Source organism: Salvelinus namaycush, chromosome 34 (genome assembly GCF_016432855.1).
Source record: "Salvelinus namaycush isolate Seneca chromosome 34, SaNama_1.0, whole genome shotgun sequence".
Taxonomy (NCBI): Eukaryota; Metazoa; Chordata; class Actinopteri; order Salmoniformes; family Salmonidae; genus Salvelinus; species Salvelinus namaycush.
The window spans coordinates 1223131-1246054 of record NC_052340.1 but is presented as its reverse complement, the minus strand read 5'-3'; the positions used below and the strand labels follow the sequence as shown (position 1 = coordinate 1246054).

The 22924-nt window shown below is 43.3% G+C and overlaps 1 protein-coding gene across 1 annotated transcript in view; it reads right to left on the bottom strand.

Moving 5' to 3' along the window:
• Nucleotides 1–4558: 4558 nt before the first annotated feature.
• The window catches only part of col4a3 (collagen, type IV, alpha 3), a 63858-nt gene continuing 45492 nt past the window's right edge, over nt 4559–22924 (bottom strand). The window contains exons 17-31 of the mRNA XM_038974431.1: nt 22526–22665; nt 22139–22265; nt 21180–21260; nt 20982–21083; nt 20590–20637; nt 16025–16210; nt 15807–15893; nt 14341–14412; nt 11699–11824; nt 9720–9818; nt 6832–7044; nt 6343–6520; nt 5741–5855; nt 4872–5044; nt 4559–4649 (exon numbers count right to left, since the gene is read on the bottom strand). Of these exons, the coding sequence (XP_038830359.1) occupies nt 4559–4649; nt 4872–5044; nt 5741–5855; nt 6343–6520; nt 6832–7044; nt 9720–9818; nt 11699–11824; nt 14341–14412; nt 15807–15893; nt 16025–16210; nt 20590–20637; nt 20982–21083; nt 21180–21260; nt 22139–22265; nt 22526–22665 (1838 nt within the window). The remainder of the gene's footprint in view (nt 4650–4871; nt 5045–5740; nt 5856–6342; nt 6521–6831; nt 7045–9719; nt 9819–11698; nt 11825–14340; nt 14413–15806; nt 15894–16024; nt 16211–20589; nt 20638–20981; nt 21084–21179; nt 21261–22138; nt 22266–22525; nt 22666–22924) is intronic.

Genomic DNA, 22924 nt, shown 5'->3' with positions numbered 1-22924 from the left:
GATTGTCTTGGAATGAAACCAGATGTTTGATACCACAGACTCAATCGAATTAATAGGATACATATTTTTCTATAAGAGTTATTTCAGTTTACGCTGAAATATCTGCTTATTTGCACAAAAGGCTGCATCATACTGTAGATATTGCTACTGTGTAACATTTTACTGTAACTCTTCACTGCTCCCCTGTGGCCATGGATTACAGATATAAACTACAATAAGCTTTGCCGGACGTTGTCAATGCAATTTTAACCCTCATCCCCGGGCTTAATTGCAGCTGGTGGATGACATTACTGCAATTTTGATCAGGATAAAAACACAATAGTATACTTCTTCATAAAAACTCTTTGAATGTCAACAATATAAACTAGCAGGGAAAAATGAACACTCATTTATTACAATTAAATATTGTCATGCCTACTTACATTTCTCTAACTGTGTTACAACTACACTATTGAGCTTGGAAATTACAGATGAACTGTACAGCTGTATGATTAATGGTATAGCAGAGCTTGAGGCTTGTTAAAAGGATATGTAAATTACATTGATGGGTTGCAGCATTTCAATGGCACAGAACATTTGCATCGGACGCACATGCACGCACACACACACGCACGCTCGCACTGTGGCGGAAGAATCCGAATTAGTTAGGTAACATAGATAATTAAGATGTCTTATCTGCATAATATGCTTATATGATATACTTGTTATTAGAATGTAACCCTTTGGACTCTGGTGTTGGCAGTTGCACTTCCTCCCTCAGCTGGGGCTCAGTCACCTGGTACCCAGAGAGGGGAGAAGTCAGGCTTGTCTTTCACATGTCGCTGGTGCTAGGCAGAAATAATTTCCACCACAGCACGCAAGCATGCACATAAACACACAGACAGGTGTGATGAACCCGGACAGATTCCATTCTGAACTGTTTCAGTTCATTAGAACCATTGAGGGGAAAACATTGGGCATGCAATGCTTCAGACCCTTATTTGTTTAATACATGTGGCTGCTGCTTGCAATACAGAATAACAAGAGCGACCTTCGAGTTAATTTCCATGGGCAGTTATACATTGCAGTTTAAGTTATCATACCCCTATGCTTCTGGCTGAGATAAATTAAGATGATACAGTAGATGGTATACACAGTAGTATGGCAGAAAGTTAAGTAATTCCTTTACTTTTGCGTTAATTTAGCACCTCCTGGAACAGAAAACCATTCAACTCAAGGCTGACATTCACCACACAGAAATTAGCATCGGAACACAATGTTAATGAAGTACATAGGTTATACAAAAGAGTGCAACAGTGTCCACTAATTCATCAAGACAACACTTTTCTGGGTATTTCTCTGAATAGCTTTGGTTCGTGTCAAGTACAGTACAATATTTTGTTTGAAAAGCAAGGAAGCACTTGGTACACTATGTCAGTTACAAGGCTGGAGGCAAGGCACAACAATGGAACGCTACAAGGAAACCAAGGTGATATTATTGTACAGATAAAAGGGAAATGAATAGCCTACTCACGTTGGTATTAAATGTGATCAACACAGTGGCCATGGTTCCATTGGAAAGAATACATAGAAAGAGTCAAAACTGAAGTTTATGCAACACGCCAATGGACAGTGAAATCATGATAACTGTATCTCTCCATATAAATACTACACTTAAGCTCAATCTTTTTAAAGGGCCAAGTTGAGAGCATGTTAACAAATGCTTAATCATATTATTCAATATCTCCCTGACAAAGGGATTATTACAACATAATTGCTCTATGTCCATTGTGGGTATACAGCAGTATTCAACCAACTACAGTGTTTAGAAATGTACGATAAAGTTACTTCTAATGAAATCAGATCTAGTGATATGAGCGACACGTTTCATTGCTAAATGCTTTTTTGGTAATACTTTACTCCTGTCGGTATAATGCATTATGACTTGTTATAAGCATGTATTGGCTCTCAATCTTTCAGACAGATAAATCTGTTCAATCTTTCTATGTGACTCAAACATATTGCTAATAACTCAGGATCACTGAGATGCTACTAAGATGTTGTTAGAGTATCATATGTTTTTTTATGACAGTGCATTATACTCGCTGGCTTGAAGTGAAATGATCACGCTTTTCCCCTCCGAAACTCAATTGCAGATATCAAAACTGATCCTAGTTCAGCTGTCTGGCCTTAATGGCTAATCTGTAACTGACTGATCGTCTTCTTTCATCCCCCTAATGGTTAAGATTAGCTTTGGGGGTAAGGTACCCCCAATAAGGTACCAATCTTCTACCAGATTGCTAGCATACTCATAGCACCCAACGGACAACATAACATTCAACAAACAAACAGGCCATCAGGTAACTGGCCAGACAGTTAAAGTGGAATTCCACCACTTTTTAAACTTATATTCATTATTTACAACACCATTATTACTTTTTACTGTTGATGACATCATCACGTGGCACTTTCTTAGGACCTTTTCTTCTCATCTTTTAACTACAGACCGTAAAACGTGCCGTTTGCACATATGTGGTACGGCGCTGGAGATAATGAATATGAGGTTTAAAAGTGGTGGAATTCAATCTTCAACTTTTCATTCAAATGTGTATCCTGTGATGAGAAAAAGTTGTTTCTGCCCAGCCAAAATGTGTTCAGTCAGCATGCTGTAGGTGATGGAGCAGTAGTAGCAGTAAGGAAAAGGAGAGGCTATGCACACTGCAAAACATCTCTGGATTCAGAGGGAAATTCATATTTTTATTTGACTAAATGCAAAAGAGGGAAAGGTGCAAAAGATGATCACTCTTTTTAAAAGCATGTTTCACTTTTGCACCATGACTTTTGCATTATTTTAGATCAGTTTTTTTTGTGTGTGCGTATTTTACTTTTGCACAATACATTTAGTATTATTTTTGACTTTTGTGTGACGACAGCATTCCTCCTTCTTGTTACATAGCATCCAACAAGAGCGATCAGGCAGTCAGGAACTTTGTCAGGCAGTTAACTTTCCATTCAAATGTATCAAAAAGACTGGGGCCTAGATTCAATCAGTTCAGCGTTAACCCACAATATTCAACAACTGCATAGCATATCATTTGTTTTGTTTAGGGCCGTGCCAGTGGTGTAATTGCATTAGAGCTGTCAAATCCACAAGCTGCTCCCAGCTTTATACACCAAGTCGCATTAGTAAAAATCCCATGCCATTACAAGTTCAAACACTGGAATGTGTGAATCCAGACCTTGATAAGGCTGATATATATCCTTATTATCTTGTTGAATGATTTTTGTGTGTCATTATTTATATACAGTCAGGTATAAGTATTTTGACAGTGACACAGTTTGCATCATTTTGGCCTCTGTACGCCACCTCAATGGATTTGAAAGGAAATAATCAAGATCTGCTTTAAGTGTAGTCTTTCATCTTTAGTTTAAGGGTTTTGTCAAAATTACTGTATGAACCGTGTAGGAATTACAACCATTTTTATACATAGCCCCCCAATTTTAGGGGCTCAAAAGTAATTGGACAAACTAACAATCATAAATTAAATTGTGTGTTTTAATACTTGGTTGCAAATCCTTTGCGGTCAATGACTGCCTGAAGTCTGGAATCCATAGACATCACTAGATGCTGGGTTTCTTCCGTGGTGATGCTCTGCCAGGCCTTTACTGTCTCCAGTTCCTGCTTGTTCTTGGGGCGTTTTGCCTTCAGCAAGTCACATGCATGCTCAATTGGATTCAGGTCAGGTGATTGACTTGGCCATTGCAGAACATTCCACTTCTTTGACTTAAGCAACCCCAAACTTTTTTTTCCGCAGTATGCTTCGGGTCATTGTCCATCTGCACTGTGAAGCGCCGTCCAATGAGTTTTGAAGCATTTAGCTGAATCTGAGCAGATAATATAGCCCTAAACACTTCAGAATTCCACCACTGCTACTGACATCACACTGCTTGATTAGCGAGAACCACTCCCTCCTGATATGTCTCACACTGAGGCTCAAACCCAGGACCTCTGCTTTGCTAGCACATGTGACAACGTATTAACTTTTGGAGCTATCAAAAAATATTAATTTGATAGTGCCATCGGCTCCAACGCAGTTACACCTCCGTCATCGCATGGTTATGCTAAGCAGTTGTCGGTTATCACGGCTTGATCACGGCTTGATCACGGCTTAATGCTGAACTGATTGAATCTAGCCCTGGATCACACTGACCATCTACCATAAAACAGTCCAGTGGTTTAACAATACAAACAAAATACAGACAAACCGTAAAACTGAGAACAAAACGTCAGACTGAGCAGAGGCCACTACTGGGTTGCATCTCAATAGTATTTCCTAGTTTCCTTGTGCGCTCTCCTTCTGTCCTTCCCTTGCTGAAAATGTCAAAGTGAGGCGAGGAGAGGACTGGAGGGGAGGAAACATGGAAACGAGGATCAGCACTTGTAAGAGTTGAGACATCCTTTGGTCTCCCAGGAAGCACCATGATTGAAATGCAAGAATTAATCAGTCTCTTTGTTGCCCTACAGTGGCTGATGGCAGGAGGTGCATCTCCAGTTCATTCCCCATCAGTTCTTTAGCACTTAGAGCCGCTGCCACTGCTTCATACAGACCTGACAACGACTGACTATACTACCCGGGCAGTCTCCCTTCACTGTCTGAGGCCTGGGTTTACTGCGGGAGGAAGAAGTGTGAGCATACGTCAGACCACATTCAAGCAATGCATTGCGATGTTGCAGCTGTATGCACAAAGTCACTTAAATAATTGTTGAACTAACTGAGACATGGCTTTCCAATTAATATGAACATCTGCATACGGCACTCACTAGAGTACTCGATAAAGTGAAAACCTTGGGTAAATGTGCACTGTATAATGAATGACTATGCTTGTTTTACCTGAACATGTTTTCGGGGTCCAGGGAGGCCAGCCAGTAACTGTAGGAGTCAGTGTAGTAGTTGCAAGTCCCTCGCCCATGGCACTCAATGAAGGGAATCTTCCGGAACTCTTCTAGGCAGGAGCCCGGAGAGGCCAGGGGCTGGCCAGAGCCCTCCGCTCCAGCCCCTGTTTGCTGTGAACACACATGACATATATTACACGATATGATATGATATAGCACAGAATGCCATCTTTAGCACTAGAGCTCTATTACCTGCAAACCAAGGCTCTGAAAATCATTGTGGACATAAGCCACCCTATAGACATTTGTGGATGACATTTGCAGAGACACTAGTCTAAGAACGGAGGATCTTGCAGCGTCCATAAAGAACGGAAGATGGACATTGGTCTTCTGCTGTGCCCAGCCCCTCTGATATACACACACACATGTTTGGGGCTCGATTCAATCTATATCTCTGAAGCGTTACAGATTGCCCGATCGAAATTTAAAGGTGATTTCCAATTGACCCCGACATATGCTGCATTTCCTGTGAATGCAGTCTCCGCTAGTGTGGGAACATTGCCTTTCAATTTTAATCATGCTGTAAATCCGAACTTCAGCACTACGGATTGAATCCAGCCCTTGGTTGAAGAGGGTGGAGTAGTAGCGCTCGCTGAGCAGTTTAAGGGTTAAGTGCCTTGCTCACGGGTACAACGGCAGGTGATGGCATCTAGGACACTGATGGCAGCAACCCTCCGGCCCACTCTCAAACTGATTTTTCCCTATCAGACATGAGATTCAAACCAGCAACCGGTGGTTGCATTCCATTCAGCTACTGAATTAACCCATCCATACAAGTGTTCCTCTTTCTCAGACTGTAGTTCCTACCATGACAAAAGAGTAGCCAGCCCAGAGAGAGAGCCAGCCCCGTGGACAAACAGGGATCTGGTTGGTCTGACTGTGAACAGCGATGATGTTTGCTTTGGTCTCACACACTGCACACCTGAAAGAGAGGGAGAGACCACAAGGTTATCATACAGTGCAAATACGCTATGATTGATTGATTGATTTTATTTGCCAGTTTAAAAAAAGACATACTGTATACACAGTACATACATCGGTTCATAAACAGACATCACATTGACTCTGAAGAGCATGCTTGGGCAGACAAGGAAACTTGTCATGCCAGCATAATTGTCAATGACATTTAAATCAATTCAGTTTTGCAAAATTCCGTTAACTTTTAAAAAATTCCCAGGTTTTCAAAAAATCCTGGTTGGAAGATTCCGGACTATTCCAACTTGGATTTCTGGATATTGGAAAAAGTGAACAGATTTTTGCAACCCTAATTCAATTCAATACATCCCCTCAGGGTCATTTTACCCAGCAGAGTTGGGATTTCCCATATTTACTTATGGAGTGACAATCAAGTTCCTTCCTGTGTTATGTCTAGGACAATCTGTTCAAACCAGTGTATACTAGAGCAGCACCTGCTGACATAGCTCTCCAGTGAGTCACCAGAGATGAGGGCCATGTCGCTTGGCATGGCCTCATCCGTGGACAGCCAGTAGGAGTAGTCGTTACGGGAGGCGTAGCGGCACGTGCTGTCCGTGTTGCAGAATAAGAAGGGCATGGTAGAGAAACGAGGCAGACAGCTTCCCAGTGTACCTGGACAGCGGGCAAAGCAGAGAAATAGAATCAATGTATTTCTATTGCGCAGAAGGCAGCATATCCAGGAGACGGAACCGTTGCTCTGTTATCAAACAGAACGGCAGGGAGTGGGTTCTTCACCGGAGACTGTGTGTCTGTCTTTGTGTTATATAGTGTATGTTCATGAATAGCTGTGTGTGTGTGTGTGTGTGTGTGTGTGTGTGTGTGTGTGTGTGTGTGTGAGAATGCGTGCATGTGTATGTATATGTATGTATTTATATGTGCATCCATGCATGGATGCGCATGCACGTGTGTGTGTGTATTCATACCCAGATCCTGGCCATGACCTCTGTTGTTGCCGTTGATGAAGAGGAGGGAGTATCCGGAGTAGATGAAGTTGCTGCCCCCTGGGCACTGGGGCACATTCTGCCTCTGGCTGTGACGGGTGAATAGGAAGCCGTCCTCTATTGGCCCGGCAAAGTAAGGACCTGGAGAGCCCCGGGGGCCTTTGGCTCCTGGAGTCCCCTGCTCACCTTGGATACCTGAGGAAACAATCCCATGGACTTAGTCTCTTTTCACAGACACTTTTGGGCACTCTGCAATTGAGACATTCAGGGATAATAAGTAAGATTCCATGTATGGATGAGGAGCCTCTGGTACACAGAGCCTTCGGAAAGTATTTAGACCCCTTGACTTTTTCCACATTTTTGAGATGTTTCTACAACTTGATTGGAGTCCACCTGTGGTAAATTCAATTGATTGGACATGATTTGGAAAGGCGCACACCTGTATATATATAAGGTCCCACAATTCAGAGTGCATGTCAGTGGTCAAAGGAATTGACTGTAGAGCTCCGATACAAGATTGTGTCGTGGCACAGATCTGGGGAAGGGTACCAAAACATTTCTGCAGCATTGAAGGTCCCCAAGAACACAAAGTTTGGAACCACCATGACTCTTCCTAGAGCTGGCCGCCCGGCCAAACTGAGCAATCGGGGGAGAAGGGCCTTGGTCAGGGAGGTGACCAAGTACCTGATGGTCACTCTGACAGAGCTCTAGAGTTCCTCTGTGGAGATGGAAGAACCTTCAAGAAGAACAACCAGCTCTGCAGCACTCCATCAATCAGGCCTTTATGGGAGAGTGCCAAGATGGAAGCCACTCTTCAGTAAAAGGCACATGACAGCCCACTTGGAGTTTGCCAAAAGGCACCTAAAGACTCTCAGACCATGAGAATCAAGATTCTCTGGTCTGATGAAACCAAGATTGAACTCTTTGGCCTAAATGCCAAGTGTCACGTCTGGAAGAAACCTGACACCATCCCTACGGTGAAGCATGGTGGTGGCAGCATCATGCTATGGGGATGTTTCTCAGCAGCAGGGACTGGGAGACAAGTCAGAATTGAGGAAAAGATGGACGTAGCAAAGTACAGAGAGATTCTTGATGAAAACTTGCTCCAGAGCGCTCAGGACCTCAGACTGGGGCGAAGGTTCACCTTCAACAGGACAACGACCCTAAGCACACAGCCAAGACAACGCAGCAGTGGGTTCAGGGCAAGTCTCTGAATGTCCTTGACTGGCCCAGCCAGAGCCCGGACTTGAACCCGATCAAACATCTCTGGAGAAACCTGAAAATAGTTGTGCAGCGATGCTCCCCATCGAACCTGGCAGAGCTTGAGAGGATCTGCTGAGAAGAAACTTCCCAAATACAGGTGTGCCAAGTTTGTAGCGTTATACCAAAGAAGACTCGATGCTGTAATCGCTGTCAAAGGCGCTTCAACAGAGTACTGAGTAAAGGGTCACTGTTTGCGAAAAAGATCTACAGTAGCCTCAACAGCACCCTCTAGGGTAGCACCATGGTGTAGCCAGAAGACAGCTATTTTCCGTCTCCCTCTGGGTACATTGACTTCACAATACAAAACCTAGGAGGCTCAGGGTTCTCACCCCCTTCCATAGACTTACACAGTAATCAGAGCTCTTGCAGCATGAACTGACATGTTGTCCATCCAATCAAAGGATCAGAGAATCTAGTACTCAGAGAATAAGCTACAGCTAGATAGCACTGCAGGGCATATGTGGTGAGTAGTTGACTCAAAGAGAGAGAATAGTTTAGAACAAATTCATTTCTTAAAAAATGAAGAAGAAGCAGCAGAGAGTGAGAGAGAGAGAGACTGTTAAATAGTCACCAATAGCTGGCCTCCGCCCAGTACCCAGCCCTGAACTTAGTCACTGTTACTAGCCGCCAGGTAATCTACCCTGCACCTTAGAGACCCTATGTATATAGTCATTGAACTCTGGTCACTTTAATAAGGTTTAAATACTGTTTTATCCATTTCATATGTATATACTGTTCTAGTCAAGGCTCGTTCTATATAACTACTGCTTGTCATACATTTTCTATTCATATACTGTTCATATTGTCTGCACACACCATTATATACATATACTGTATATTTATTGTTCTGATATTTCTTAATTCCTTTCTATTTATTTTGGAATTTGTGCGTATTGTTAGGGATTACTGCACGTTGAAGATTGAAATAACATCTGCAAAATATGTGTATGCGTAAAATGTTTTCATTTCATTATTCTTAGTTGGACTTTTACTTACTTAGCAAACTAATGCAGCTAATTTAGCCTACTCAACAACCTGACTCAAACAGAGAGGAATGCTATTTATGTTAGCTAGCTGGCTAAGGCTATCCAACACTGCAATTCCTTCAAGGTAAATTTTCAGTTTTATTAATGTATTGCCAAATACAGAATTTGTTCTTAACCGACTTGCCTAGTTAAATAAAGGTTAAATATATATATTTTAAATGCCACCAGGGCCCGCCAGTGTAACTACCTACCTGCTTGCAGTACACTGTACTGCATGATTGTACACATGGATTGGATTGTGGGTTTACTAACGTGTTAGTTTTAGTAGTTATGTTGACTATAACGTTAATATTGTAAAAAGCACCCTAAGGAAAAGAAAAGCTAAAAAAAGTGTGTTTTAAGATCTTTTAAATATGTCCACAGTTTTGCCCTCTCTCTCTCTGTATGTAATGAGGCGATTGCAAAGCACCTAAACTTTAGCCCGGTGGGCTTACACAGACCAACCCTGGATGATCACAGGTGAAAGGCTTTATGAATGAGTAGAATATGTTTGTTTTGATGGAGGAATTGCCTGAGAACAGGTACAAGAGGATCTCTTAGTAGGTAGTTCGTTAAGCCCACCTTGTGGTCCAGGGAACCCTCTGTCTCCCTTGGCTGCCTGGAATCCAGGCAGGCCTACTGGCCCATCTAGGCCCAAGACACCTTTTGGACCTGGGAGTCCTGCAGGGGACAATAACACATGGCTTCAGTGATGAGCTGGACATAATACTGATGAGTGAATCCTCGATACACATTAGTTTGAGGGCCTATGAGGAACTGTAGGGAGTCATATACCCATGTGGTGGTTAGTGGATGTCGCACTCATTAGGCATGATCACAGATGGCTGAAAACGTCAAATCTGCATGATTATTTTCTAAATGTCAAAATTACTCAAGCATTTCATAGATAATGTACTGTACATTCGGAAAGTTTTCAGACCCCTTGACTTCCCACATTTTGTTACATCACAGCCTTATTCTAAAAATGTATTGAATTGTTTTTTTCCCCTCAATCTACACGGAATACCCTAGAACGACAAAGCAAAAACAGGTTCTTAGACATATTTGCACATTTATATAAAAAAATAAAAACAGAAATATCACATTTACATAAGAATGCAGACCCTTTACTTAGTTCTTTGTTGAAGCACCTTTGGCAACGATTACAGCCTTCTTGGATATGACGCTACAAGCTTGGCACTCCGGAGTTCTACTCCGCAGATCCTCTCAAACTCTATCAGGTTGGATGGGGAGCGTCACTGCACAGCTATTGGCTGGGCCACTCAAGGACATTCAGAGACTTGCCCCGAAGCCACTGCTGCGTTGCCTTGACTGTGTGCTTAGGGTCGTTGTCCTGTTGGAAGGTGAACCTTAGCCCAATCTGAGGTCCTGAGCGCTCTGGAGCAGGTTTTCATCAAGGATCTCTCTGTATTTTGCTCCATTCATCTTTCCCTCTATCTTGACTAGTCTCCTAGTCCCTGAAAAACATACCCACAGCATGACGCGGCCACCACCATGCTTCACCGTAGGGATGGTGCCAGATTTCCTCCAGACGTGACACTTGGCATTCAAGCCAAATAGTTCAATCTTGGTTTCATCAGACCAAAGAATCTTGTTTCTCATCGTATGAGAGTCGAGGTGGAGGTGCCTTTTGGCAAAATCCAAGTGGGCTGTCATGTGCCTTTTACTGAGGAGTGGCTTCTTTCTGGCCTCTCTACCATAAAGACCTGATTGGTGGAGTGCTGCAGAGATGGGAGGACCTTTCAACAGGACAACCATCTCCACAGAGGAACTCTGGAGATCTGTCAGAGTGACCATTGGGTTCGTGACCAAGGCCCTTCTCCCCCGATTGCTCAGTCTGGCCGGGTGGTTCCAAACTTCTTCCATTTAAGAATGATGGAGGCCACTGTGTTCTTCGGGACCTTCAACGCTGCAGACATTTTTTGGTACCCTTCCGTAGATCTGTGCCTCGACACAATCCTCTGTCGGAGCTCTACGGACAATTCCTTTGACCTTGTGGCTTGGTTTTTGCTCTGACATTCACTGTCATGTGTGGGACCTTATATAGACAGGTGTGTGCCTTGCCAAATCATGTCCAAGCAATTGAATTTACCACAGGTGGACTCCAATTAAGTTGTAGAAAAATCTCAAGGATGATCCATGGAAACAGGATGCACCTGAGCTCAATTTGGAGTCTCATAGGAAAGGATCTGAATTCTTATGTAAATAAGATATCTCTGTTTTTTTAGACAAAAATGTCTAAAAACCTGTTTTCACTTTGTCATTATGGGATATTGCGTGTAGATTGATGAGGAAGTTGTTATATTTAATAAATTTTAGAATGAGCCTGTAACGTAACAAAATATGGAAAAAGTAAAGGGGTCTGAATACATTTCAAATGCACTGTATACCTTTGTATTCATTTGAGTGCTGTGTTAGAGCTTTTGGGTGAGAGTACTCCGCACATCAGACATCTCAAAGAAACCCACACACACAGCCACGCATGCACACAAACCCACACCAGCTCACACCCACACCATACACACAATCCATTCATGTACCTGGTGGTCCGTTGCGTCCCTGAGCTCCTGTGGGTCCAGGCTCTCCTCTGCCCCCCAGGTCACCTGGCAGCCCCTGTTCTCCAGGGATCAGTGTCACCACGATGTGATCATCATTCCCCTTAGGCCCTGCAAAACAGCACCATCAAACCTCAGGATAACCACTTAGTGCAACTGCACTCTCTTAGGAAAAAAGGTGCTATCTAGAACCTAAAAGGGTTCTTCGGCTGTCCCCATAGAAGAATCCTTTGAAGAACCCTTTTTTTCCAGGAAAAACACTTTTGGGTTCCATGTAGAACCCTATGGGGAAAGTGTTATACATGGAACCCAATAGGGTTCTACCTGGAACCGAAAAGGGTTCTTCAAAGGATTCTTCTATGGGGACAGCCGAAGAACCCTTTTAGGTTCTAGATAGTGTAACTGCACTCTCTTAGGAAAAAAGGTGCTATCGGCTGTCCCAATAGAAGAATCCTAGGCTGTCTCATCGTTGTCGGTGTTCAGGCCTACCACCGTTGTGTCATCAGCAAACATAATGATGCTGTTGGAGTCAGGCTTGGCCCCGCAGTTGTGGGTGAACAGGAGGGAACTAAGCATACACCCCTGAGGTGCCCACGTGTTGAGGATCAGCGTGGCAGATGTGTTGTTGCCTAACCTTACCAACTAGGGGCGGCCCGTCAGGAAGTCCATGATCCAGTTGTAGAGGGAGGTGTTTTGTTCCAGGGTCCGTAACTTAATGTTGAGCTTTGTGGGCATTATGGTGTTGAACGCTGAGCTGTAGTCAATGAACAGCATTCACACATAGGTGTTCCTTTTGTACAGCTGGGAAAGGGCAGTGTGGAGATCTGTTGGTGCGGTATGCAAATTGGAGTGGGTATGGGATTTCCGGGATGATGGTGTTGCCTTTCAAAGCACTTCATGGCTAACAACAGGAGTGCTACGGGGGCTTAGTCATTTAGGCAGGTAACCTTCGCTTTCTTGGGCATAGGGGCTATGGTGGTCTGCTTGACACATGTAGGTATTACAGACACTGACAGGGAGAGGTTGAAAATGTCAGTGAAGACACTTGCCAGTTGGTCAGCGCATGCTCAGAATACACATCCTGGTAATCCGCCTGGCCCCGCTTAAAGGTCTTGCTCATATCGGCTACGGAGAGCGTGATCACACAGTTATCCGGAACAGATGGTGCTCTCATGCATGCTTCAGCGTTGCTTGCCTCGAAGCGAGCATAAAATGCTGGTAGGTTCGTGTCACTAGGCAGCTCATGGCTGGGTTTCCCTTTGTAGTCCTTAATAGTTTGCAAGCCCTGCCACATCCAACGTGCGTCAGAGCCGGTCTAGTAGGATTCAATCTTAGTCCTGTATTGATGCTTTGCCTGTTTGATGGTTCATCTGAGGGCATAGCGGGATTTCTTATAAGCGTCCGGAATAGTGTCCCGCTCCTTGAAAGCGGCAGCTCTAGCCTTTACCTCGGTGCGGATGTTTCCTGTAATCCATGGCTTCTGGTTGGGATATGTACGTATGGCCACTGTGGTGACGACGACATCAATGCACTTAGACTGCTTCCTGCTTTAGTTTTTGCTTGTAAGCAGCAATCAGGAGGATAGAATTATGGACAGATTTTCCAAATGGAGGGAGAGGGAGAGCTTTGTATGCTTCTCTATGTGTGGAGTAAAGGTGGTCTAGAGTTTATTTTCCTCTGGTTGCACATGTGACATGCTGGTAGAAATGAAGTAAAACGGATTTAAGTTTGCCTGCATTAAAGTCCCTGGCCACTAGGAGAGACGCTTCTGGATGAGCATTTTCTTGTTTGCTTATGACCTTATACAGCTCGTTGAGTTCGGTCTTAGTGCCAGCGTCGGTTTTGGTGGGAAATAGACAACTACGAAAAATATAGATGAAAATTGGTAGATAGTGTGGTTCAGAGGCTTATCATGAGGTGCTCTCCCTCAAGTGAGCAATACCTCGAGACTACCTTAATATTAGACATTGTGCACCAGCTGTTATTGACAAATAGACACACACCCCCACCCCTAGTCTTACTGGACGTAGCTGTTCTGTCCTGCCGATGCACGGAAAACTCAGCCAACTGTATTTATTCGCATCGTTGTTCAGCCACGACTCGGTGAAACATAAGAAATTACAGTTTTCATTGTCCCGTTGGTAAGATCGTCTCGAATGGAGCTTATCTAGTTTATTTTCCAGTGAGTGCACGTTGGCCAATAGAACGGGTTACCCACTCGCCGACGAATTCTCACAAGGCACCCTGATCTCCATCCCCTGTATTTCCTTACTTTTCTTCATGCAAATGATGGGGATTTGGGCCTTGTCTGGGAGCAGCATTATATCCTTCGCATCAGACACATTAAATAAAATATCTTTGTCCAGTTTGAGGTGAATAATCGCTGTTCTGATGTCCAGAAGCTCTTTTCGGTCATAAGAGATGGTAGCATCAACATCATGTACAAAATAAGTTACAAACAATTAAAAAAAACACACAAAATAGCAGAATTGGTTAGGAGCCAGTAAAACGGCAGCAATTTTTACAGAATTCCTGGTCAGTTCGTGTCCATTGGAGGGCCCAACATAACTGACCATGTAACCTGACCAGGAAAAACTCAGGACCCTAGGTGTGAGTGCTCGTCCTACCTGGTGCTCCAGGCAGCCCTTTCTGTCCAGGGCAACCTACAGGTCCTGCAGGTCCTGCATCTCCTTTCTGACCTGAAACACCACACATTGTGTCATATATTTGTAAAAAACACAATAAAAAGGACATTGGTTGATTCATTGACACTGATTTAGTAGTTAAGATAACTGCACAAATAAATAACACTACAGTATAGGATGTTGTGAGATGTTTGCTATGCAGTAAGAGTTGCTGACTAGAGTATGTTAGCATGTCATTAACAGTCGTGCAAGTATTGCGGTCTGAGACTACAGTCAAATTTTGGATTGCCACAGTAACATTATGGATTGCCTTCCCCAGATGAAGGTTGCAGCTCTGACCTACAGTATAGTAACAGAAATTACATTCTGAATGCATGTATAAAGTATGGAGGTTGTTAATAAGGTGTCAAATTGGTTATTACCGTTTGGTCCGATGTCTCCTAACTGTCCCATCTCCCCTTTGACTCCCAAACCACCTGGTGTGCCATCATTACCCTGTGAAAACACATCCTATTCAGCACACCCATTCGGTCTTGGGTCAGTTTTGCATTTTCCCCACTACTGGTTAAGGTTAGGATTGGGGGAGGGGGAGATGCTACTAGATTTGTAATTAGGGGAAACGTCACCCCTAATTTACATGTGTGTGTGCAAGGTGACATCTTTATGAATAATGACTGATTATTGGCTCTTCATGTGTGGACTCTCCCTTGTTACACGTTCACATTGGGAAGGGGCAACAATTTATGTGGATATATTTTTTTATATATTTTTTTATTTCGTCTTTATTTAACCAGGTAGGCAAGTTGAGAACAAGTTCTCATTTACAATTGCGACCTGGCCAAGATAAAGCAAAGCAGTTCGACACATGTAACAACACAGAGTTACACATGGAGTAAAACAAACATACAGTCAATAATACAGTAGAAAAATAAGTCTATATACAATGTGAGCAAATGAGGTGAGATAAGGGAGGCAAAAAAGGCCATGGTGGCGAAGTAAATACAATATAGCAAGTAAAACACTGGAATGGTAGATTTGCAGTGGAAGAATGTGCAAAGTAGAAATATAAATAATGGGGTGCAAAGGAGCAAAATAAATAAATAAATAAATACAGTAGGGGAAGGGGTAGTTGTTTGGGCTAAATTATAGATGGGCTATGTACAGGTGCAGTAATCTGTGAGCTGCTCTGACAGCTGGTGCTTAAAGCTAGTGAGGGAGATAAGTGTTTCCAGTTTCAGAGATTTTTGTAGTTCGTTCCACTCATTGGCAGCAGAGAACTGGAAGGAGAGGCGGCCAAAGGAGGAATTGTCTATAGGTGGGAAGTTGGCCCAACGTTTATGATGATGTCATCTCCCGGAGTCTACCTTTAAGCATGGGTGAGTAAATCAGTGGTGTGTGACTCACCGGTCTGCCCTGTAACCTTGTGTCTCCTCTATACCCAGGCGTACCCAGGAGGCCCATGGCGCCTTTGTTCCCTTTATCTCCTTTAAAGCCAGGTCCCGGTGGACCAGGAGGTCCCCGTGGCCCCTGCATACCTAAATACACAGAGGGGGGGGGGGGGGCAGGCTCAGAGGTCATGGAAGCAATGAAGCCAAAACAATAATTCAACAGAGGGTTCTAGTCACAAGTAGGGAAGATGGTATCCTTTGAGATGCAGCCTACACACCTTGGGGTCCAGGGACACCATTTTGTCCACGGTCTCCTTTTAGCCCTTCGAAGCACATTCCATCCCGGCCAGGACTTCCAGACAGTCCCATAGGACCAGGGGGGCCTGGAGGTCCAACGTCCCCCAAAGGCCCTGAGGGACCAGGAGGGCCAAAGCGGCCAGGTATCCCTGCATCCCCCTTAAGTCCTACAGAAACAGTCAGATGAACAGATCAGTGAAGGGATATCTTTTTGTAGCGTTCAACACTTGGGAGGGAATCATTACCATCTGGTAGCACTATAGGTTGAGAGACCCAGAGCTGCTGAGCCTTGAGGTGACTTTACTAACCCCATTTCACTGTCTTAACATTCTAAACAGCATCCTATTTGAAGGGAGTAAACGTCGCTAACTAGCATAGAGATGACAGGAGATATTATTGGGACACACACATGGTTTACATCGTATATCCTATGTCATGACATTGCTCTGTTCGGTGAGGTTTATGACCCCCCCATAAATACCTTTTTCCCCTTTCTCTCCACTCTACAGAATGGACTCTTGGAAAGCCCTTTGTTAACATAGTGAAAGTATGGTAACTTCACAAGGTTGGGGAATGGAACAATATTTCCCTTTCTCAACCAGTTGAAAGGGTCTGTTGGCACTTAAGGTGCTGTTAGCACTTTGTAATAATTACGTTCCCAAATTAAACTGCCTCGTACTCAATTCTTGCTCGTACAATATGCATATTATTATTACTATTGGATAGAAAACACTCTCTAGTTTCTAAAACCGTTTGAATTATATCTGTGAGTGAAACAGAACTGGACTTAGAGCAATTTTCCTATGTGGATGTGAGAATGCAGAATTCTGCAAGCTGCTCTGAGATCTGTTTATAAATCTGCCTGTCTTCTATTGGTTGAGATGCACTGCATACGCCTTCCCCTGGATGTTAGCGAATAGTGAGACTTGAAATGGAGTCTCTACGTAGATCTGAAAGGTTATAAATAGCTTGGCAAGGAAGTGTCTGGTCTTTTCCCTCTTCGCTCTGACGCACGGAGGACCTTGGCATATCGTACTAGAACCTTCGGTTATAGCTCTTAGAAATATCCGGCTGTGTTTTTATTCGATATAGGCTTTAAAGACATCATAATGTTGTTATTTTAAACCGAATTATATCAGTTTATGTCAGTATATTGCGATTTTCGGGTATTTATTTTTGTGGCGTTCTAGGGAGTTGGGTATCTCTGGCTTACATGCTAATGTTTACTGCTAATTGCAACGTTGAAGACGACATTCTACAACCGAGCAACGATTCTTTTGGACAAAGGACACCTTTCCCAAGATTCTGATGGGAGTTCATCAAAAAGTAAGAACTATTTATGCTGTTAATTCGTTGTTCTGTAAAAATGTAAAATGCATAAGCCGCCATTAATTTCAGTGCAGCCTCGCTTTAACGCACGCTGTATGTTGTAGTAACGTTAATTTAAAAAATGTAACACAGCGATTGCATTAAGAACTAATTTATCTTTCATTTGCTGTCCAACCTGTATTTTTTAGTCAAGTTTATGATTATTTATCGATTAGAATAGGTGCCTCTCCCAAGATTTCTCCCGACATTTTCTTGGCAGCTTGGCTACTTTTCTCATTGTATAACCACGATTTGTGCCGCTAAATATGCACATTTTCGAACAAACTCTATATGCATTGTGTAATATGATGTTATAGGACTGTCATCTGAAGAATTCTGAGCAGGTCAGTGAAAAAATTAATATATTTTGGTGGTTTATACGTTATCGCTATTTTTGGCTTGAATCAATGCTGTTGTGTGTTTGCTATTGTGGTAAGCTAATATAACGCTATATTGTGTTTTCGCTGTAAAACACTTAGAAAATCTGAAATATTGGCTGGATTCACAAGATCTGTGTCTTTCATTTGCTGTACGCTGTGTATTTTTCATAAATGTTTTATGACGAGTATTTAGGTAATACACGATGGTCTCTGTAGTTATTCTAGTTGCTTTGGTGAGAGTTGTGATGGTGGCTGCAATGGTAAACTATGATTTATACCTGAAATATGCACATTTTTCTAACAAAACATATGCTATACAATAAATATGTTATCAGACTGTCATCTGATGAAGTTGGTTCTTGGTTAGTGGCTATTTATATCTTTATTTGGTCGAATTTGTGATAGCTACTGATGCAGTAAAAAAATGGTGGAGTAAAAAAAGTGGTGTCTTTTGCTAACGTGGTTAGCTAATAGATTTACATATTGTGTCTTCCCTGTAAAACATTTTAAAAATCAGAAATGATGGCTGGATTCACAAGATGTGTATCTTTCATCTGGTGTCTTGGACTTGTGATTTAATGATATTTAGATGCTAGTATTTACTTGTGACGCTATGCTTGGCTATGCTAGTCAGCTTTTTTACTGATGGGGGTGCTCCCGGATCCGGGTTTGGGAGGAATTAGAGGTTAAAGAATATGATGTCAGATCAGTTGTTGCCTGGGACATTATATCTGATGATAGGACGACATAAATTGTATCTTGGAAAGTCTACACATTCTAGTTATCAGATTTACATGGAATTGCTGTGCAATTTAAAATGTTTAAATATGAAACTATTTGTGAGAAGATGAAATGTGATTTTAGCTTCTAAATGAGAGAATTGATTTCATAAGTAAACATGCTCACTCAGTGGCCACTCCCAAGTGAACAGACATTGGTTGGAGAGGGATGAAACACGCCCTTCTCTTCCCCAGTACAAAAGCCCCCCGTGACCATATTCACGTTAGACTAAGTAAACCCTGGCGTGAGCTGTGGTTGCGAATGGTTGAACGACTACTCTATCTAACGGAATTTACATGAGATCAGATCACGTGGAGGTGACGATCACCACGCTGAAATGGTTGTGATGGGACTTCTCATGACATGATTAGTAATCGATGTATATGATCTATCCTGTGCATGTATATGTAATTCTGTGTGATTATTTAGGTATTTAGTAAATAAATAATTAAGCCAATTTTTGCATTGCAGATTCTACTTGTCAGCCAGGGTTCGTGCAGATAACCAAGTACTTTACGACCATCAGAATGAGACTGAATAAGGTGATAATTCATAATTGACTGATATTGACTGCTATTGATATAAAAGATCTTCAGATCTTTAAGAGAGTGGATTCGGGAGATAACCACTCTATATAAATGAATGCTTCCGTGGTGCCCCAGGTTATTAATGGTTTAATTGTTGCATGGTTTAATTCAATCACGTAATCAATTAAACGTTAGGTAATCAATTTGATAAAATAGCATGTCATATAATTTAATCATAGTCAGAGACACGACACATATATTGTACAACAAAACAAATGCATGCAACTACAGTATGTGGACACTGCTTCAAATGAGCGGATTCAGCTATTTCAGCTACACCCGTTGCTGACAGGTGTATAAAATTGAGCACAAAGCCATGCAATCTCCATAGACAAATATTGGAAGATCAATGGCCCGTACTGAAGAGCTCAGTGACTGTCAACTTGGCACCTTCATAGAATAACACCTTTCCAGCAAGTCGGTTCGTCAAATTTCTGCCCTGCTAGAGCTGCACCGGTCAACTATAAGTGTTGTTATTGTGAAGTGGAAACTTCTAGGAGCATCAAGCTCACAGAACAGGACCGCCAAGTGCTTAAGCGTGTAGCGCATACAAATTGTCTGGCCTCAGTTGCAACACTCACTACTGAGTTCCAAACTGCCTCTGGAAGCAACGTCAGCACAAGAACTGTTCATCTCTATGAAATGGGTCTCCATGGCTGAGCAGCCGCACAAAAGCCTAAGATTACCATGCGCAATGTCAAGCGTCGGCTGCAGTGGTGTGAAGCTCGTCGCCGTAGGACTTTGGAGAAGTGGAAATGAGTTCTTAGGAGTGATGAATCACGCTTCACCATCTGGCAATCCAATGGACAAATCTGGGTTTGGCGGATGTCAGGAGAACGCTACCTGCCACAATGCATAGTGCCAACTGTAAAGTTTGGCGGAGAAGAAATAATAGTCTGGGGCTGTTTTTCATGGTTTAGGCTAGACCCCTTAGTTCCAGTGAAGGGAAATCTTAAAGCTACAGTATACAATGATGTCTAAAATATTCTGTGCCTCCAATGTTGTGGCAACAGTTTGGGGAAGGCCCTTTCCTGTTTCAGCATGAAAATGCCCCCATGCACGAAGCGAGGTCCATACAGAAATGGTTTGTTGAGATCGGTGTGGAAGAACTTTACTGTCCTGCACAGAGCCCTGACCTCAACCCCATCGAACACCTTTGGGATGAATTGGAACGACGACTGCGAGCCAGGCCTTATTTTCCAACATCAGTGCCCGACCTCACTAATGCTCTTGTGGCTGAACGGAAGCAAGTCCCAGCAACAATGTTCCAACATCTAGCAGAAAGCCTTCCCAAAAGAGTGGTGGCTGTTATAGCAGCAAAGGGGGGACCAACTCCAAATTAATGCCCATGATTTTGGAAGGAGATGTTCAACGAGCAGGTGTCCACATAGGTTTGGCCATGTCGTGTATCTGTGTGTAGCACAGACTCACCAGATTGGCCCATCTTTCCGTCTGTGCCTTTTGGTCCAATGCCAGGGGCTGTAGAGAGAACAGACAATCAACACAGAGAGATCATTTCTGTGAATGTGTAAAGGGCTATTTATATCAAAAGTTTTTCAATGTTTGCATTTTAAATTCAAATCACTTCCTGGATTGACTGACTTCAATTGGAATTGACCCCAACCCTGGAGGGAGTGTTTTACACTCTTAGAAAAAAGGTGTTATCTAGAACCTAAAAGGGTTATTTGGCTGTCCCCATAGGAGAACTCTTTGGAGAACCCTTTTTGGTTCCAGATAGAAGAACCAAAAAGTCATGTCCTATGAGGATAACCGAAGAACCCTTTTGGAACCCTTTTTTTCTGAATCTAGTAGGGTTCTCTAACCTCCCATGTCTCCTTTCTCTCCTGCTGGGCCAGGGATGCCGTCTCGACCCTGGGCACCTCTGGGGCCTGCAGACCCTGGGTTACCAGCCAATCCTGGGCTCCCTGTGACACAGAGGCAGTGCTTAATAGGATCACAAACACGCACAGACGGAAAGTCTAATGGCATTTCAGTAGGTGTGGACAAGCATTATAAATTACCTTGCAGGCCATTCTGGCCATGACAGCCACTATTGCCTGGGAGACCATTAATGCCCTTCTCCCCGGCTGGTCCCGGAGGTCCTAAGAAAGACGTGAGATACAGATACCGTGAGAATAAATAGAGTGTGTGTGTGTGAGTGCATTTGTGCAGTAGTTTATGTGTCGGGGGGCTAGGGTCAGTCTGTTATATCTGGAGTACTTCTCCTGTTTTATCCGGTGTCCTGTGTGAATTTAAGTATGCTCTCTCTAATTCTCTCTTTCTTTCTTTCTCTCTCTCTGAGGACCTGAGCCCTAGGACCATGCCTCAGGACTACCTGGCCTGATGACTCCTTGCTGTCCCCAGTCCACCTGGCCGTGCTGCTGCTCCAGTTTCAACTGTTCTGCCTGTGGCTATGGAACCCTGACCTTTACACTGGACGTGCTACCTGTCCCAGACCTGCTGTTTTCAACTCTCTAGAGACCGCAGGAGCGGTAGAGATACTCTTAGTGGTCGGCTATGAAAAGCCAACTGACATTTACTCCTGAGGTGCTGACTTGTTGCACCCTCGACAACTACTGTGATTATTATTATTTGACCATGCTGGTCATTTATGAACATTTGAAAATCTTGGCCATGTTCTGTTATAATCTCCACCCGGCACAGCCAGAAGAGGACTGGCCACCCCTCATAGCCTGGTTCATCTCTAGGTTTCTTCTTAGGTTTTGGCCTTTCTATGGAGTTTTTCCTAGCCACCGTGCTTCTACACCTGCATTGCTTGCTGTTTGGGGTTTTAGGCTGGGTTTCTGTACAGCACTTTGAGATATCAGCTGATGTAAGAAGGGCTATATAAATACATTTGATTTGATTTGATGCGTGTGGAAAGTTATTTTTGCAGTAGTTATTATAAATCCGTTAATGAGGAGGTTGTGTGGGTTTGCATGTACGGCACAGTGACTGTTATTCAGTGGGCGACAGAGACCTCGTGATCCCTGTAGTCCTTCTCTTCCCTTGGGTCCTGTGGGGCCGATGGCCCCCAGGGTTCCGAACCTCCCCGCTACACCCATCTCCCCCTTCTCTCCTGGAAAACCTGGAAACCCTGGCACTCCCTGAAAGAAAGAGGGAGAGAGCGAGAGAGATATGAGAATGAGAGAGTGAGAAGGAAAAGAAAGAAAGAATGCAAGAGAGGAGAGAGAGAAGGGGGAGGAGGTTGGACTTAAGTTCTGCTGAACACATTTGTACATTGCTAATCATTTGAAATATTAATTGTTGCTGTTCTATATCAGTATGTATCAGTTTTTCCTGGTCAGGTCAGGTGGTGTCAGGAAAAAAAAACAGGCCCCTCACGGGTACTGTATTCGGTTTTCACCTTTTCTCCTCGTCGTCCTTTAGCTCCTGGTCCAGGGAGGCTGGGCTCTCCTTTCAGTCCATTTACTCCATTTGGACCTGGTCTTCCAGATGAACCAGGCTCTCCACGACCTCCTGTTCCCCCTTTCTCACCCTTTACACCTGGTCAGCAAGGACACAAACCTGAATAGGGTGAAGTTGCCCCTAGATTCTGATCTTGGGTGAGTTTTGCATTTCCCCCTCCAATGGTTATGGTTACGATTCAGGGAGGGGAAGCTGATCCTAGATCTATATCTAGGGGAACTTCTGCCGGGAGCGACACAAACCTGGGAGTGTCCTTCTGTATATGTCAAGCCTCTAAAAAGACTGATTTATTTATGCGAAAATATAATATTTGAAAGTATGTGAAATGTAGAACATT